The sequence below is a fragment of the Hakea prostrata genome, chromosome 7 (genome assembly GCF_041222555.1).
Source record: "Hakea prostrata isolate BN-2017 chromosome 7, UWA_Hpros_2, whole genome shotgun sequence".
Taxonomy (NCBI): domain Eukaryota; kingdom Viridiplantae; phylum Streptophyta; class Magnoliopsida; order Proteales; family Proteaceae; genus Hakea; species Hakea prostrata.
In genome coordinates, this window is record NC_142606.1 from 29,116,742 (window position 1) to 29,137,225 (window position 20,484).

At 38.0% G+C, this 20,484-nt stretch overlaps 1 protein-coding gene across 2 annotated transcripts; it reads right to left on the minus strand.

Annotated features, from left to right (window-relative positions):
- Positions 1-9,645: 9,645 nt before the first annotated feature.
- Positions 9,646-20,142, minus strand: LOC149010865 (binding partner of ACD11 1-like). 2 transcript variants are annotated; one of them, XM_089162836.1, is made up of 5 exons: positions 20,074-20,142; positions 12,923-13,026; positions 12,762-12,837; positions 12,546-12,629; positions 9,646-10,378 (listed from the first exon to the last, which is right to left on the minus strand). In XM_089162836.1, the coding sequence occupies exons 2-5, from the start codon at positions 12,928-12,930 to the stop codon at positions 9,803-9,805; spliced, it is 744 nt and encodes a 247-aa protein (XP_089018962.1). In that variant the 5' UTR covers positions 12,931-13,026; positions 20,074-20,142; the 3' UTR covers positions 9,646-9,802. The 2 variants fall into 2 exon arrangements, with proteins under 2 accessions (XP_089018962.1, XP_089018961.1); XM_089162835.1 differs by lacking the exon at positions 20,074-20,142 and having other exon boundaries at positions 12,923-13,035.
- Positions 20,143-20,484: the final 342 nt, after the last annotated feature.

The window sequence follows — 20,484 nt, forward strand, 5'->3', positions numbered from 1 at the left end:
CATAAAACTCAACATACGTTGACCAAAAGTTGCATCTATTAACTGATAAATTTGTGGAAATGGGTAACAGTCCTTAGGACATGCTTTGTTCAAATCTATGTGGTACACATACATTCTCCACTTTCCATTATGCTTCTTGACCATAACAACATTGGTTAACCAGATGGGACATTCAATTGGTTTGATGAAGCTCAACCTCCGTAATTTTTCAACTTGCACTTTTATTGCTTCATGCTTCAAAAGTTCCTCCTTTGTTTCTCTAGCTTTACAATGATGTTGACCCAAAGGCTATGCTCTGCTCTATCTCTACTCAACCCTAGCATGTCTTCGACTAACCGAGCAAATATATCTGAATTTTGTTGCAAAAAACTTGTCAATTGCTTTTTATCTTCATCAAACTGTTCCGCACCAATCATGGTTCCCTTCTCTAGTTCATAAATAGATTATTTCCAACTTTTCCACTGGTTCACCCCTTTGAACTTTTTCTTCACCTCTATTGTCCAAAGTTTCAACCACTAAGGATAGGGCCTTACCTTGAGTTTTTATTTCCTTGAGGAACATTGTATAGCACTATCTCAAAATTTATGGTCCAACCTACATTCAATTACTCCTTATTCTTTAGGAAATTTCATCTTCAAATGTCTAGTAGATACAATTGCTCCTATCACATTTAAGGTCGGCCTACCAAGAATCATGTCGTATGCGGACAAGCCCCTAATCACCAGAAATGTTGTTACAATTGTTATTGTCTTTGGCTGACTCCCTAATGTTATTGTCAACTCCACTGACCCTTCTACAGGGGCTAATTCCCCGAGAAGACGAACAATCTGGTCCCACAGGGCTGTAATTTCACATAATCGAATTTCAATTTTAGGAAAGTTTCATATGACAGAATGTCTACCGAAGATCCTGTATCCACTAGAATCCTATGGACATCACGATTTGTGATTTCTACAACCACAATGATCGCACGTCATGTGGTTCCTGTATCCCAGTCATCTTCTTCTATGAAGGGTATCTCCTTTGTCTTTCTAATTCGCATTGCTACTATCTGTGATTCTACTGAATGAATAAACCTCGCATGTGCCTTTGACTTGGCCACAAAACTTAAATCCACACTTCCTAGTATCGCCATGGCAGGAGTTCGCTTTTGTGAAGGTTTTCAATCTTCTTGATCCTCAAGCTGAAAATCTGCCCACTCGTCCTTTTTTGCTTCTTCATCCTTCTCTGATTCTTGTGGATTCCTTCTCTATGGTGGCTCTCTGTTTCACATAGCAATTCAAATGGCCCTGATTGATTAGACATTCAATTTTATTCTTCAAGACTCTACATTTGTCTATATCATGCCCATGGTCCCTGTGATATCAGCAATATTTATTTGTGTTTCTATCTTCCACTGGCTTCATTTAGGCTGGCCACCTTAGGAACCTTTGGTGTTGAATTTGCATCAATATAAATGATCTTCTAGCATTCAGTGGTGTATACTGATTACAGTCACAATGTTGATCATTCCTTCACCTCTATTTTCATTCTTCCTGAGTTTCTATCACTTCTTCTATCTCTTTTATCAAAATGTAGTGTCCCACTTTCTTTCTTTTTATCGCTTCTACCATCTGCTTCCTTCCTAGCCTGCAAAATCTCTTGCATGTTTGCATACTAATCACAACAAGCTAGCAACTCAGCTAAAGTTGTTGATTTGTTCATAATCATATTCGAGCAGATGCTCATTTGTTAGGCTCTTAAACATCGCATCATAAGCCATTGTTTCATTTAGGTCCTTGATTTGGATCAATTCTTAGTTAAATCTCTTCATGTAAGTGTGAACTAACTCCCCTGGATTTTGGCGAATCACCACTAAATTGTCAGCAATTTTGTTAGTCTTCATGCTGCTCTGGAATCTTGACACAAATGCCTTTGTTAAATGCTTGAAGTTCCATATTGAGTTTGGTTTCAAACTAAAGACTTAGGTACTTGTCAACCTTTCAATGATGATGGAAATGATCTACATCACAAAGCTTTTGATTCTCCTTCTAGCATCATTACAGAGTAAAAATGGCTGAGATGCTGTAATGAATCAGAACTCCCATCATACATGGTAAGTATTGTAAGTTTAAAGCCTTACAAAAGTGGAGTTTCCATAGTATCTCTCGAGAAGAGGTGTTGATTCACCATTCATAGATATTTTCATCTTCCTTCTTTGCTGACCTTCCAATCTTATTGCCAAGGATCGGAAATATCCTGCTAATATTTGATCCATGTCAAGCATGGGATTCACTGCAGTTCTAATTCTCTCTCTTCTCCCTTTAATCCCTCCTACTTCTCGAAGTTTTAGCTTATATGCTTCTTTTGAGAGTCCTTCTGGTCCTCTAAGTCAAAATCTGGTCCTCGAGATCTATGGGAGAAGATGTTGAATGTTGGTTCGGATCAAAGCTTTGTCCATGACCTTCACGGTTCAGGTCTGATTAATGACGATGCCGCCTCAACTCTTGCCTCTAAGGAAATTGGTTTGGAGCCTTCAACTCGAGAAAGAAGAACACGATGATTAGTTGGTGATACCTGCAAGGCCACTCCTATCAGTGGGGTCACTCCTACTTGATGGATATAGCTCCTGAAGAGATTCTGAGTCTGAAGGATCTGATGTTGCATATTTGCCATCTGAAGTAGAATTTGTTGTGGATCAAGTGTTGCCTGCGATGTTTCTGCTGCCATCTTAGGTTGAAGTCCATCTTGCTAACTTCGAAGTTCCAGAACTAGAGGAGATTGTCCTTCCAAAGCTCTCTTTTTCTAGCAAGTTATCGTTGAAGGTGCCGAAGGAGGCAACATTGCTTCCTTTGTTTTTTGTCTTGTTATTTCTTGCTTGAAGATCTCTCTAAGTTGTTTTTGGAGATTCAAGTAGTGGCAAATTGTCCAGAGCTTCTGGTAACTTAATCATGACTTTCTGTTTGGCTTCCCACAGACGGAAGCAAAAAATGTTGGTGTCGAGTTGTTAAAGGCATATCTAATCAAATCAATACATTATGGTTCGAACTGGATTGAGATTCGGCTTCCAAGAAGTAGACTTTGTCTGTGTGATTCAGGCTTCATGAAACTAATCTAAAGAACAGTGTTAGGAATGGAGCCGATTAGTTTGATCGGCATTTTGTCTCCAACAATCAAGTCAGTGGGAGTTCGAGTTGGAGGAACTAGAGCTTAAGTGAACCCGCCTTACCCTTATCTTGTCTGTCGGATCTTTGATTCTTATTTCGTGGTTGAGACTTGATCAAAGTTCACTAGATGACTCAACGCTAATCTTTATATTTACTACTGGCTGACCCTTTTCTAAACCGATAGACGAGTGGTTCGCCCATAACACGTGACTCAACCCTGATCTTTACTTGGACTGCCAGCTAACTGGGTTTGATCCAATAGATGGGTGGTTTGCCCATAACACCTATCAAGTGATTTTAAGAGTCATATGATTTCATATCAAAGTATTGTATTGTATTGTACTAATCAATACATTTTAGTGCAATCCAATACATGCCCTAGAGAGAGAGAGAGAGAGATATGTATCATATCTATTATATCCAATATGCATGTGTATCAACTGGTATCATATTGTATTGTACCGTGAGACACTTTAAACTTTGATTAGTGTATTGAGAGAATAGCTCTACTGACAGAATAGCACAAAAGATTACCAAAAAAAAAAAAAAAAAGACAGAATAGCACAAAAAATCAGCTTTTCAATTTACTTGTATTTCTGGCTTGTAAAGTTTTACATTTTAGTTGAAAAGTGAAATATATTTTCCAAGGGGAAAACCAAACATTGGCAACTAAAATATTTTTACTGGAACAAAATATCACATTGCATTACAAATTCGCATTTACCTTGCAACCAAACGAAGCTTCAGAGTCTATGCATACAGAGAGTGACAATGGACCTGGGTTTATAGAATGATGAAAATGGCTTTGATTTTATGGGAACGATGGAAATGGGCTTTGATTAAGCTCGATTCTGTAAAAATAATTAAATGGGCTTGAGTTTGTAAGGAAAACACACTTTGGACTTGTGAGATTAATATTGGCTCGCGCTTAAGCTTAAAGAGTGTATTTGGCTTTTTCGGAATAATAATAAAAAGAGCAAATTGCACTGGCACCCCAAAAGCCTTAAAGTACTAACACCCCACTTTATGTTTAAAAAGCACAGAAACCCCAAAATTGGATTTTCATTGGATATATTTGTTAAATTTATCACTGAAAACAGTTAAATCATTGTTTATTTTTAAAAATATCCCTATAATAAACAATGTCTAAAAGGTTTTAGTGACAAATTAGACAAATATATCTAATGAAAATCTAATTTTTGGGATCTCTGTGTTTTTTAAACATAAAGTGGGGTGCTAGTGCTTTAAGGCCTCCATTTTGGGGTGCCAGTGCAATTTGCTCTAATAAAAATGGTTTTAAGGAAATGGGATGGATGTGGAGGCCGGGTTTAGGTTTATACTAAAATGGGCGTTGAGCTTGTGGGTTATGCGATAATTCTTTAGGTTTATAGGAGATGGAATGGGTTTTAAGGCGAGATATATGGGGATATGAAGATGGATCTTGAGCTTGTCTTTATGGGGATAGAGGGAAGTTTGGGCTTAGGACTTAGGTTAACAAAAGAAATGAATTGATGAGCTTGTTATGGGCTTTTAATCAAAATGATTCGGCTAAAGACGGGGAAATTGAGGGAAGTTAGACCATAAATAAGGGAGGGATGCGAACACGGAAGGAATAGGCCTTCAAAAACCTGGATTTTTAAGCGTTGGAAGGGCAAGTTTGGATCCTTTACCCACAGGGGTGAAGGACTGTTATCTCACACCCCCTTAATAATACATTTAGGAGGAGAACCCACCTTTGAATACTGATAATGTTGACCAGAGATTGATTCCTCCCCTAAACATGATGTGGAAGGATGTGAAAGGATCATAGTCAAGTACCTAATCTCAACCCTCCTTTTTTTTTCTTTTTTTTGGGAGGGGGTATTGGTGTGAAGCTTGCTATTTAAAGGAGGGCCCTAATGGAGCCATAGATCTTTAATAGCATTGTTTTTCTAACATCTTAAAGTAAATGATGTTCTTTTTTTGTTTTTCAAGTCATTATAAGCTACTCCAAAATAATAAAAATGAAAATTTACCCAAAATTCATATTATATTATGAAAATTTTCTATTCTTTTAAATAAAATGGTTCAACACTAGACATTGAATATACACAAAGAAAATTTGTCAAAAAACAAAAAAAGGAAAATGAAAACTAACACAAAAAATACTCTTAGAACTATCATTATTGACATTATAGGTGATTATGGTGGAGTAGTTGAAGAGTACTACAAAGACTACAAAATACATCTCAAACAATTAGTTCTCAAGACCCCATCGTATAATGGTGTGGCTGAAAGAATGAACCACACCATTACAAAAGAATCATATGCATCATTTCATGTACAAGATTCGCAAAGTGTTACTAGGAAGAATGCAGAAAACAGTTCGTTTGATCAACCAATCTCCATCAGTTCCTTTAGATGGAGACATTCTCCAGTGAGTCTGAAGTGGGAAAGTAATATCTTATAATCATTTGAAAGGGTTCGGTTGTAGAGCCTTAGTGGATGTCCCAGGATATGTATGGACCTATTTTGATGATAAAGCAAAACAATTTATTTTCTTGATTATGCTATTCCAGAGTTCCAGTAGTAGGTTTGGGACCCAATTGACAAAGTGATCAGCATTAGAGGTTCAGTCTTTTTGGAAGACCATAGATATTTAACAAGATCAAGAAACCTAAACCACATAATAATGGTCTTCTTGATCTTGATCCAAATACTCCCACCATGGTGCAAGATGATGAGGGATGTTCAGACAGGTGCTAACAACATGAATATCCTGACTAATGATGGTGATGTCAACCGTGACATTTCTTCAAATGATAGCGGTGATAGTAAACAAGGGGAAGAGCCGATTTAAGAGCCACTAGTAGAGCTAAGATCCAACAAGCTAGGACAACAATCATCTAGTTATCCACCTCATCAATTCGTTACAGTAATAGATGCAAGTGAACCAGAGTATTTAGAAGAAGCAAATGTCAACAAGCACAAAGTTGAGCTGCTAAAAGCAATGCTGTGGATTCCTTGCACAAGAACCATGCTTATGACCTGGTGAAGTTACTTGATGGTAAGAAAGCATCAAGAACAAACAACTCCTCAAGATAAAAACCCAGGAGAACAACTCAACTGAATTACAAGGCAAGGTTGGCTGTGAAGGGATTTAGGCAAAGAAAGGTATTAACTTTAAGGAGATCTTTTCACCCATAAGAAAAGTGTCATCTATATGGCTAGTGTTTTCTTTGCAACAAGCAGGGACTTAGAATTTCATCAATTTGATGTAAAGACAAGCTTTTCTGTGGAGATTTAGAGAAAGAAATTTAAACAGAATAATTAGAAGGTTTCAAAATCAAAGGCAAGGAATTCATGGTTTGCAGGTCAAGGAAAAGCTTGTACGGCTTGAAACAAATACCAGGGTACTGGTACAAGAAGTCTAATTCGTTCATGATGGATCATAATGCAAGAAAAAAATATCAAAGCGTTGTATCTTTGTGAATAAATATTTAGAACAAGACTTTAGCATTGCTTTATGTTGATGAGATGTTGATTAGATGTAGACAAAATTGAAGTGGAAGAAGGAAATGAGCAAGTCCTTTGCGATGAAGGACCCGGCATTGCACAACAAATTTTGGGCAAGAAGATTTTCCATAGAAGGAAAGCCGAAAAATTCTAGCAATAACACAAAAGATAAATGTATGAAGTACTTGAATAGGTTCATGACGATCGAAGCAAAGCCTGTAAGTACACCCCTTGGTAGTCACTTCAAGTTGAGAAATGATCAAAGTTCCTCAATTGGAGAACAAACAAATTGAAGCACATTCCTTACTCATTAGCAGTAGGTAGTCCAATGTTTGTCATAGTTTATACTAGACCTGATGTAACATACACAATAGGAGTCCTTTGTAGATTCTTGCTAATCCCAGCAAAGAAGATTGGGAAGCCATGAAATGGGTTCTAAGAAATCCGAGAGGTACTACTGATGTTTCTCATGTCTTGGACTTAATAAACCTACGTTGCAGGAATGCATAGATACTAACATGGCAGAGACATCGATCCAAGAAAGTCACACCAGCATACCTGGTTACTTATGTAAGGGGAGGAGTGTCATGGCAATCTAAGTTGCAAGAACGCAGGGGGTTTATCAACCACCCAGTATAAAGCTATTATTGAAGCTTGTAAAGAAATGCAAAAGAAAAGATTCCCAAAGAACTCAATGTCATTTACTAAGATATCGAAGTACCATCCACATAAGTACGAATCCAAATGTCCATTACATTAATGTGAGGTATCACTGCATAGAGGATGTACCAGATCAAGAGCATTTGAAGCTTGAGAAGATTTATCGTAACAAGAATTGAGCAAACACGATGATAAAAGCTTTACCTAAAGTAAAGCATGACTACGCAGGAGCAAGGCAGGAATCACAGAAATGTCCATGTGAGTCAAGGGGGGAATTTGTTGGGTCCTACTTTACATGGAGGTGAAGCCATGTTTTCCCATCTCAAAATCGATGGAAGGAAGATTAAGAAGCCAACATCAAAAGAGGATACACTGATGAAAACTCAAATGGTTAGTAGGCCAAAGCCTTAAAGAAGAAAAAAAGAACAAAAACCATAACTGATTCGTAGTATGCTCACACCCAACTCTAAAATTGATAAAGAAGAATCTGTTGGCCATCATGCATTGAGATGACAGCACCGTCTCACCTAAACTACATACAGATTTGGAAATTCATGAATAAGAATGAAGCCTACAACGTACATCTCGTCCCCTACACCACATAAATAGGCTTATGGGTGAGAGGTCTGTGACACAAGCAATTTAAGCCAGTGAGTGTAGAATCCGAGCAATAAAGAAATAAAGAGCTACTGTGTATAGAGTTCAAATATTCTGAGTGTTTGGAAAGTCTGGAAAGAGGGAATGTTATATTCTTTTTTAGGGTGAGAGTGTGGGTTGAGAGGGGTACAAAGGATATCCAGTTCTGGATACAGGGTCAGGTTTGATTTTAAATCTAGGTGTCTACCGTTATCATCTCCATTCTAGTAATGAAGAAGTTATGCCATGGACATAGACATCCTGATTCCATGGGTTTTATCCAAGAGATTGTAAAGAAATGGTGATGGCAGGACCTGAATGTCTGAAAAAAGTGAATCAGGATCAATTGCAATCACTAAAACTCCTTGATGAAGTTCCTCAACTTGACTAAACGACACCATTTAGGCAGGATTTCCTCCCATTTCCCTTCAAATTTAAAAGCTTGGTCTACCAAAAGGTTTCAAAGATTCAAGATTACCCTCTAAGGTCATGTTCCTGAGTTAGCATGAGGTGCTGGTAAATGCTGGTGAATAGAAATAAATTTGAAGGATCAGACCAACTCCTTGCTACCAAAAACTTCACTAGACATTGTAAGGGCCTGATAAGCCTTCTGAGGGTTGAGATAATGCTTATCAGGATCATCAACAAGGGATCAGATGGGCAATTAAAGTAAAGCCAGGCTCAAGGAACATTTAAGTGCCTTAGGTGGTGCAACAAAATTGAGAGGATGGATGAATGTCCCTGTGTAACATTCACGAGGAACTCCAGTGAGAGACATTCAACATGCGAAGGCAGGTAGTTATTTTGGATACAATTGTCAGATTCAAAGTACCATAGCTTGTGTATATCAGTTTTTAGCCAGGAGTACTTGATAGCAACACCTCACTTCCGAAATGCGACCACTCCAAACAGCCAGAAATAAATTTGCCAATACTAAACACAGATTGAATACAAACATAATTCTTTCAAATCATGAATCTCTGAAACAAGGTAAACATACTAATCAGCCAAGTTAACATGTTATACATCAATTTTTTCGTCAAACTTAGTTGGGGAAATGGATTGTCCATTGATATCCTCGTCCACTGATACAAGTTAAAGGCTAAACAATATGGCTTCAAACAAGTATATGAAGATATGAAATCATGAATTTCAGAGAGATCCAACTTAAACTTTGGATTTAACTATTTTGTCTGCTCTCAATTCCCAATGTAAGTTTTAAACATGCATCTCTCAGCTTTAGTTGAAACTGCATATGAAATTTATTATATCAATCCTAGTTTATAGCCCTCTTCTTCCGGACAATGCTGAAACATACTATATATTTAACAATAGTGTTCTTATCCAATAAAATAATTGTTTCCACCATATTTACCAAAACAAAGTTATTTCCATAATGTGATGTTTCCAGATTCTATTAGGAAACAACTTAATTCTCTTTTGTGGTTTATCAGTTGACAATTAAATTTTATTTATTTTAAACCAGAGAAAGAAAAAACAGAAAAGTGAGGATTGCAGCATTTTTTCAGTTCCTTGTCAAAAACAGAGGGGGGGGGGCAATTCTAAACCAGGTAGTTGCAAATCATTTCCAAATTTTGAAGTGTGAAGGATCAAAAGCTTCACTACAACAAACAATGAAGCTATGTGGAGTTCCAAAGGTCAAATTAGGATTCATAAACTATAGTGAAACATTAGGAAGTGTCCCAAACAAAAAGCATCAAGTAGTAACCTTTAAAATCCATCCATTTAGATGATCTACATTCTACAACAGTTAAGCATTCCATATGAAATACAATATTAGAAAAAAGAACAATATACCAGTAGTGGAAAAAATCGAAGTACAAAAATATAGTCGACCCAAGCAATCATATGATGCTGAGCTTACCTTCATTGGCTACATCAATTGGCACCTTTGGGTGCTCCCCTGTTGAAGGCTCATCAAAATGGATAGTGGAAAAGTCATTGACAATCCCTGTCCTATACCTACAGACGGTCGCCTTCTTCTCTTCCCCAGCTCTGTGAACCTTCTCCTTGGTAGTGTGGCTCAAATCTTCAGCTACCTTGGTAACCTTGCCTAAGGCACTTGACACCCATGATGTGCCACTTGAGACATAATGGTTGTGCATCAGGGCTGACCCTGCAGAGCTTGCCTTGTGCTCAGCCAAACCAATGGCTGATCTTGTCTTCTCAGACATATGGAACCGCTCATTCACCTCCTTCATCTTCTCATTGACCATACAAGTCCCCATACTTATCTTTTCTCTCAGGCCCATCCTTCGGTCAAGGGACTCAACAGTGTTAGAGGCATTTGACATCAAGTGATGCCGTTCATCAAAGGCCCTTGCCTTGTTGAGGGCATCCTTCCCTAGTACAAATCCCCTAGCAAGCATGCTGGTCACAACATCCTCAGCCTTCTTGACAGCTGAATTTGCATTTGAAGGCTTCTACCATGTAATAAAAGATTATTAGAAGGAAATCCCTTTCAAAGAAAAAGATAAAATCAAACTCGATCTTATTACGACGTGAAAAAAAACACTCACAAAAAGATCTATAGTGATTCATGTGGTGATTTACTGATAACATGCCAATAAGGACAGGACAGAACATACATCAATACAGACTTCAGAAGTTTCAAATCTCAACCATATAGAACATGAATAAAATGTTGATCAGCAACTTAAGCTCTGGGCCGTTTGGGAGACATCCGGCTGAACATTCAATGGGATTGTGACCAAAATGTGCAACACGACTGAAATTAGCAATAAAATGAGTGTCATCAAACTGTAACAATTAAGTTCCACATTCATCTAAAATGAATAACTGGATACTTACTAGAATATGTTGGGGTCATTTTGCAAAATTTAATTCATTTACCACCCCCAAACACCACCCCACCCCCCCCCCACCCCCCAAACAAAAACAAAAAGGAACAAACCATGACTGGTCATAACCAGACCCACCACCAAACAACAGACTACAGTCTAACTAAACAAGAATTTCAGGTCAGTTGTGTAGCTAATCCTTCAATATTGGAGGTTAGCTTGCAGCAATTCTAAATGGAAACCTTCAAGCTCGGCTAAATGAAGCTGTCCTGCATCAATATGTATGCTACCTAGCCAAGTTCTTAACATGCCTAATTCTGGTCTTTGGAAAATTCCAGGGCACACATCCATCTCGCACCATACTCATTGGAAATTTCAGAAGAAAACCATTTACATTGTGGCAAAATAATGCTCTAAATATGATTGAAAGGTAAACCTGAAACAGGGTTAGCAGTCGATAATAGGATGAAAATGGCCCAGGACATAATAGACCATACAGTTGAGATCATGGTGGGAGATCTCGCTCTCGAGCGAGATCTCGCCACTCCAAAATAGAGAGATCTCGACCGAGATGGCGAGATCTCGGTCGAGATCTACCAAAATTTTGGCGTAATCTCGGTGACCCATCTCGGTGGGTTTTAGGGCCCTGGTTGGGCTGAAATTTTGTATTTAGTCTATTTAAGGCCTTTTGAACACATTGGTGGCTTTAGAATTGTGAGAAAATAACCCTAACTACATCTTCTAAGTCAACCCTATGTGTAAAACCGAAATGTAGAGATATCAAGTAATTCATGTTATCAACTATAAAGTATTAAATACATCACACATCAAACTATCAAAGAACTTAATGGCTTCAAAATACAACCATAAGAAGTTTTAGACTTTTAGTAAGTCATAAATCATAATCTATAAGTTCACAATCACAATCACAAGAGTATGTGAGTAATAAGATTACAAGACAAGCAAGAGATCACTCAGCATTGTGCATCAACTGATTTTGAACTGTGGCCACATATGACTCCCAAGTCAACTCATCACTATAGTATGTCACATATAGGTTTAACTGTCACATTAAATTAGTTTCCATGAAAGTTAGATCAAAGCTTGTGGATCAACATATATTTACACTAAACTCACACCCATTGTAGAATATTCTATTTGAAAAAAATTCAAATTTGGGGGAAAATCTTACCTTTGTTGTAGATCTAGTTGAAATAGGCTTGAATGATGATAATTTGATGTTGTAGATGTCTTAAAGATGTTTAGAAGTTGAATCCCCAACAAATTCCGCCAAAAAATCAAGTTTCTGGCAAATTTTGATGGTTGCAGCGAGATCTTAGCGAGATCTCGGCGAGAGGCCGTCTCGGCCTTCGGCGAGATGTGGCGAGATCTCCCCCCATCTCGCTCTCGTCAGATCCCCCCCTCTTCCCCTCCCTCTTTGTGAAAATAGCGAGATATCTCGCGAGATCTCGCCGAGATCTCGCGAGATCTCCCACCATGGTTGAGATAGACCAAAAAATTTGACATGTTGTGTATCCAATAGATGCTGCCAATCCGAGAATAGAATGGCCATGTAAACATCCCATTTAAGTCTGATAATAGAATGGCCATGTATAACATTCCATGTGGCTTAAATCAAGGGAGATATCAGATAGGAAGCATCACAAGGAGGAATGCCCCACATGCCTAGAACACAACTTGAAATTCCCTGCTGTTAGAACAATTGAAGAATAATTAGACTAGCAAAATATATGTAAAGAGAATTTTGACAGAACCAGAAAATTACCGGATTCACTGGAACAGCTTCAGGGGGCAGCTGGTAATTCTTGACTGGTGTTACATAGATAGAAAGATCATAGATGGTTGCTCCCTGCATGAATTTTTCAATGACATTAAACATAAAGATTCAAAGTCTTCAGATGTGTACAATGATATCCTAGAGTTTTACCCACTTAAATCCTAACAACAATTTCTATAGGGCTATAATAAACAATGTACTAACCGATAGAAGAACTGCCGTGTCTGCTCCCTTGGAATCCTTGAATGTAACATATGCAAGCTGAGAACTTTCAGATTCCCTAAAATAGGCAATGTACGTTCTTTAGAAAAGTACTAGTAAACAAACCAGCCACTATATACTTAAAATAAATAGAAGAGACCAACCTTTGCATCTCAACATATTGAATATCACCAGAGAAAGAGAAGAAATGTTTGAGCTCCTGCTCTGATACAGCTAAGGAAATATTGCTGACTTTCACAGTCCTTATCTGTAACATGTAAGCAGAAAGTATATGCCATAATTTCCCAACAATTCCCAAAAAAGAAAAAATTATAATTAATGAATAAAGGGTATTGAGAACACTGAAGTCAAAATTAGGACCCTAACAATTATAGAAGTAATAGCAGAAAAAAAGTTTGACGACGCCTAGCAGTGAAACTAAAGCAGTCTGAATGACTGATGCATGCTTGTGACATAAAGGTTTACTACAACATGAAAATTGAAGACAAAATTGCAGTTACAATAATTTGATGGGAAAATATAGCTTGACCTCTCTACTTTTGAAAAACAAATAGTTATTAAAATAACCTTCCTTAGTAAAGTAACAAAAAGAACTAATTGGGGCACTTGAGAAGGAAGATATCCACAATTCACCTTCTAATGATTCCAAAAATGTCTACTAACTCTTTTTCATTTTCCACTTTTCATCTTCATTAGGCCCCATCTACATGACTTTGTCAATAACCTCCCTTCTCTAATCATTAATTAGTGGTAGGGCCTGAAAAAATGATTGAGTCAAACTGGACAGGTAAGCAGGGGTGGAACTATGTAGGGGTTGGCAGGGGCCATGCCACCCCACCCCCCAGCCCCCTGATTTTTTTAAATTTTTGATTAATTCATTAATTTTCCCTTATGTGAAATACAATGTCCCCCCCCCCCCCAAAAAAAAAAAAAAAATAGTGGAGACAGTATTAGAGGTAAAGATAAAGGATATACATGTAATTCTTGTTTTCTATCTACGGCTATAATTAAAATCCAATTTTTAAGGAGGAAACAATTAATTCCCAATTAGAAACTAACTCATGATCCCTAAATTTCTCTCTATTTATTCTCTTTCATCCTATTTATTCTCTCACCTTCTCTCCTCTTTCCTCACGCACGACTAAAGGGAAAACTTGAATTTAGAAAAGCTAAACTTTTATCCTAAATCTTCTCCAAGGGACCACAATTGGGAATCCTTATTTCTCTCTCTTTTTCGGTTTATTTTCTCCCTTTCTCTCTCGATTTTTTTCTTTGACTCTTTCTCCTTTTTCTAATGTTGAATACGTATTAGTAAGAGGATGAACATCTCTTGCTGTTTTTCTTATTAATTACTTATTTTTATTTGTGGTTGATGTGAGAGAGCATGTATTTTTAACACACCAAATCAAATTCAAATTTTAAATTCAAACCCAATGAAATGCAAACTCTATCCTAGAATTTCAAAACACAACAGAATGAGAGAGTTTGTATTGTATCTAGAGTTATAGACTCTTAACACTTGCAACATTGGATTAGATCTATATATTTGAATTTTGAAAAGTTTGTTGTAAATCAAATCAATCATTGAGGAATTTTGCGATCTCAAAGATTGTCAAGTTCCATTATGATATTGGTGTTAGAAAGGTGTTTTGTGGCTTTTCACTTGTTCTTGTTTTTCTAAGAATTTAATATAGATTTTGAATTATTAGTAGTACAGTTTTCTTTCTAAATATTAGTACTAAAAATTTTTCACTTGAATTTTGAAAAGTTTGTTGTATATCAAATCAATCACGGAGGATTTTTGCAATCTCAAAGATTGTCGAGTTCCATTATGATGTTGGCGTTAGAAAGGTGTTTTGTGGCTCTTCACTTGTTCTTGTTTTTCTATGAATTTAATATAGATTTCGAATTGTTGCCCCCCCCCCCAAAAAAAAAAATGTTGAATCCTAGGTCCACCCTTGCAGGTAAGAACCTAAGGGGGCTAAAAGTAGAGAAATTTAAAGCACCCATGGAAAACAATTCGATCAAAATGGTCGAAATTTCAACCGAAATGTCTGCAAAATTTCGAATCGAAACGAAATACAGGTACAAGCACGAAAAATGTCAAATATCATTTCATATCGACCGATATATCGGTCGACACCAGTCGAAATTTCGGCCTGATACCATATCGGGCCAAAATGATACTTACGCAGGCTTTAAAATGTCCAAATCGAGCCATATTACCGTCATTTCAAGCAGTATCGAGCGATATCGCCCTGGATATTTCGATCTGTTTTTTAATTTTTTTTTTATTTCTCTTGCTTTCATCCCCTTTTACACCTAACTTCTACAACTCCATTTCCTTCAAACACTAGATTTGCTCCTCGATTTGTGCATTTTCTCAAATCTTGCAAGGTGAGTAACCAACTTCCTCATTTTTTTATTTGTGTTTCATTTGTGCCTTAAATCATCTTAAATTGCTTCCAAATTTATGTATATTTACTTTAGAGTGTTGATCTATGAATTTGTAGTATCAAAATTATTTTTTTATTCTTCCTACTATTTTTTTATTTTTCTGTTATTACAAATTATTTACTAAATTATGTATATTGCTAAAAATGTACATATATAGTACATGTATAAGCTTCAAATTAATGTATGTGAGAGTTGAGACACCATATTGCTGTGATGTTGTTGAATTAATTTTTTTTTATGTTAATTATGTAATTTTACTGTATTTAATATATATTTAAATAATTAAAAATATTCAAGTATTAAAAAAACTAATTAATTTCTGTTTTAAATTTAAAAATAGCAGAGTATTAGTGGAAGCATGTATGCAATTTTTAGAGCATGTTGTGGATATTTTAAAGATAGTTTGTGTGTATTTTATATATTTTAAAATTATTTATATGTAAAAAAAATACTTATATAGTTATTATTATTTAAAAATAGGAGGTTATTATTAAAAGCATGTATGTCATTTTTGGAGCATATTGTGGAGCTTTTCAAGATACTTAATGTGTATTTCTTGTATCAGGCACTCTCTTTTAATAATGTCAAACATAGCTTGGCAACATGGGAAGCCACTGACAGCTAATAGGAGGAAGAGCGAGTGTAATTACTGCAAGAAACAAATAGGAGGAGGTGGGGCCACTAGATTGAAGGTGCATCTAGCTGGTGGCAACAGGGATGTAACAGGGTGCCCAAAGGTGCCCGCAGAGGTCAAGAAGGCAATGGCCTCATATATTAGTGGTGGAAAGCAAAAGAGGAAAGAGGAGAATACAGAGGGATGAGTTTGAGGATGCCTGCTTAGATGACCTTCCAGATCCTGAGGATTATGGTATGGATGAGCCAGGAGAGTGTGACCCTGATCCAGAGGCCGATCAGTTGAGGAAGGCGATGATGATGAGTAGGGAGCAACAGATGATTGATGACACGAGGAGGCAACAGAGGGGTCTGGGTTGTGGGTCCTCTAGAGAGCCAGTAGGTGTGGGAGGCACAGGTGGCTCCAAAGTCCCTATGAGGAGGACTTAGAGTGTAAGGCAGGAGGCTCCTATCCCACGGGCCCCTACAAGGGGTCGAGCTTCGTCAAAACATCCTACAAATACGGATCTTGAGATTCTTTGCAATGATCTGGCCCTATTTACGAGGCCTGAGCATAAACAAAGAAAGTTGAAGCACTTATGGGGGAGTGTGAAGGAAAAAGTGGGGATGGCTTTCTCCAAATGGGCTTATTACCATAGTGTATTCCAGCACATACAGCCCAGGGGCCCTACTAAAGAGATATGATTAAGGAGATAGGCAAGGGTGGGAGTGGTGTACAGGGCCCCACTCCATATGAGATATATAATGTGTATTTGCCTAAGCATAAAGAGGACTTAAATGAGTACATTAAGGGATTAAAGCCCATGTGGAATCATTATGGAGTGACTGTGATGGCTGATGGTTGGACTAGTCCCACTAGACAGTCCATCATCAATTTCATGTTGAATTGTGATGGGAGGACAATGTTCCTCAAGTCAGTTGATGCATCCGGTGAGAAGGATGCAAAATACATTTACAAATTATTGAAGCAAGTGGTGAAGGAGGTTGGAGTGGAAAATGTGATTCAAATTGTGATTGATAATGGCTCCAACTACAAGAAAGTTGGGTTGAAAATGCAGGAGAACTCCAGGTATCTAAACATATAGTATTAATTTTCATTTGTAAATACAAATATTTACATTACACATATACATGTACACTTTATAACTTTGTATTGATGCCTTGATGGATGGACAAATATAAGCTCTTTTGGACTCCATGTGCTGCTCACTGCCTTGACTTAATGTTGAAGGACATCGGAAAGGTCAAGCTTGTGAAGAATACTGTGGAGCAAGCCCGACAAGTTAGCACCTTCATCTATAACCACACCTATGCATTAAGGATGATGAGGGACAGGTGTCAGGGTGAGTTAGTGAGACCAAGCATAACCAGATTTGCTACTAATTAGATAGCACTGCAGAGCTTTGAGAGTAAGAAGACTGGCCTTAGGAGCATGTTTGCATCAGAGGAGTGGTTTAATTGGGGTTCTTCATCAGTGGGAGGAAGGAGAGCACAGTTGACCATACTCGATGAGACTTTCTGGCACAATGTGAGGATAGTGGTGAAGATGATTGAGCCTGTGGTGCATGTGTTGAGAATGGTAGATCAGCAAAGAAAACCTACTCTACCACACATATTTGCTGCAGTAGAGAGGATGAAGCAGCAAGTTGCTCAAGTCCACCCACATGGCAACAAGAGAGTCCTCCAAATCATCGACATTAGATGGGAGTCTATGTTGCAGCATCCACTGTATAAGGCTGGTGAGTTGTTAAGTCTAGTATTTAATTTAATTTTCATTATGTTATGTTATCACACATTCACACTATTAAGCATTAACTATTCCCTTTTATGACATACTTTTTCTTACACAACATACTATTTATATCCCAAGTACCATTACAAGGACAATCTTGGGATGAGGCAAGATTTGATGGATGCAGTCCAAACTGTAGTGGAGAAGTTGGAACCGGATCCAACTAAACAAGCAATCATCCTTATGGAGGTGAGATAGTGATTTGAATAATTTGATATTCACAATTCATAGTTTTATACTAAGTCATTAACATAGTGAGTAGTAACTAGTAACTAGTTATTGTTTTTTCTCTTTATATATTAGATAAAGGCATTTAGGGATGCCACTGGGAGCTTCGGTTGTTTTGTGGCCGTATCGGGACAGGAATCCACCCCTGTGAGTAAGTTCATTCATTTATTTCATTATACATTTAATTATTATATTCTATCTTTAATTTAGTTATTTAAGTATTAAAATGACTTGTAGTCTATGTTTGTTGCAGCTGAGTGGTGGTTGCAATTTGGACGTGATTCACACCACTTGAGTAGGATTGTAAGCAAAGTGCTCTCCCAAACATGTTCTGCCACTGGTTGTGAGCGAAACTGGAGCACCTTCAGCCTCATTTACTCGAAAAGGAGCAACTGATTGGGTGTGAAGCATCTAGAGGACCATGTCTACATACACTATAATATGAGACTGAGAGAGGATCATATTAGACAAGGGATGGACAGAGAGAGTACCAATATCGAGTTGGCCGATATATTTGAGATGGATGATGATGATAACCCAGTAGTTGACTGGATCAGGGACAATAAAGAGTCATTGGTGGATGAGGAGGGAGGACGTCCCAGTAGACAGATTGCAGAGGAGATGCGGGTTGATGTGGAGGACTTCATGGCGAGGGAGGGGAGTGCACATGCAGAGCCCGCTCGTCCATTCGTGTCACACCCTAGTGCATCCACCCAGAGTGAGGATTTGATTGTCTGGTCCGACATTGAGGATGAGGTGACTCAGGCCTCCAATGATGACGACGATGGTGGTGATGATGACGATGGCGGTGATGATGGAGGGGATGAAGAGGGTGTTGGACCTCGTGATCAGGATTCAACTGATCCTAGGGACAGACCACCACCACCACGTGAGAGTCAAGGGTGGGGAGGACGACCACCAAGATTCACGGGGGAGAGTCAGTTCACCCACGCGACACAGGATTCAGACCATACTAAAACTGCATCTCGAGGCAAAAATGTTTCCTCTACATATTCGAGGAAGGGGAAGGGGAAGGGGAAACAGCACAGCTGGAGCACAGAGGACACGCCATCATATGGGTCCTACTGTCCAGCCGATGCCGAGAGCTTTGTGGGATCTATGAGATCGATGAGCATTAATGATGCTAAAGACTCCACCTCCAGAGGATTCGGATGGCATAGGCCTGCAGAGTCCTCATATGATACTGCTATGGAGAGTATTGGTTCTACCAAGTTGACTTATGGTTATGGACCATATGGTGTCCCTCCTGGCTATCAGATTCAGGGTCAGGCCAGTCAGCCACTAGTGGAGTCTTATGGTTATGGAACAGCCTATGGAGCTTATGGTGTCCCTCCACTGTCACCTATCGGAGTCAGCCACTGGGACCTTATCAGTATGGACCTTATCCTTCTCCTGAGAGCCAGGGTGCTCTTTCATTTGTTGAGCAGATCTTCCCTATTCCACAACCACAAGGCTCACCACCACCAGTTCCTTCTTTGGAGATTCACAACTTCCCACCGTCAGTAAATCTTATGCATGTGGATGAGGCCACGTACAGAGATGCAGTTGTTGACTACGTCCAAAACCATATGGGGCGAACATCATGGGAGTTGTATTGTCATTTGTATGGGGTGCAAACGGAAGAGGGAGACCTTGAGGCTTGAATAGAATAGACTTGTAAGTAATAACATTCTCGCTTCTTCTCTGATGTACTATTTACTTGGAAAGTTGGATGTTACATTTTCAGTAGTTTTTTTAGTAAACTAGTAGTTCTATAGTGTTTATTATGCTTGAAATAGGTAGTATGCAAGAATTCAAATCAATTTGAGTGCATTTGAGGCTCGAAATTGAGTTTTCAAGAGTCAGATAAAAAAGTTCCAGTTTCGGTAGAAATTTCGACCGAAACCTGGAAATTTCGACCTTGCAAAAGGTCGAAATTTCCATTTCGACCGAAATTTCTTCCTTGAGAGCACCTAGTTAACAATTGTTTATAAATTGGAATAATTGTCTCCATTTCCTTGACCATTGCTTCTCTTGGCACATCATTCTGATCAACTGATCACTAAAGTTCTGAATATGCAAGTATTTTGAGTAAGCAGATTGCACAAGTCTAGTTGTGACTAAGCTCGTAATAATGTAATAATCTTAAAAGATAATGGATTTTCAAATAAATTTTTATCTCACATCTGAAACATTGATTGTCCAATTGGATGTAATGGTCGATGGGTCTGAACCTTAGTTCAGATCACTTTGATGCACTGGGACCTGCAAATAACATGCCCAATTAGGAATTTCTTAGGGAGAAAAGGAAAACCAAAAAGTAGGCATTCAAGCCAAACAGATATTAATAGAACTATAAAAACTCAATAATCACATAGATGTATGCAGTTTGCAGTAAACAAAACACATATAGTGAATAAAGATAGCAAGCAAATGAAATGAACAGCAATCCAATGAAAGTCCTTACTTGACAAGGCATCAATAATCATGACAGTTCAAAGTTCAAACTATAATGAGACAGGTGATCAGGCTAAAAAATATTGTAAATGATACCATTCGATATTAATGTCATCAGATTCTACTTAAAATCTACAT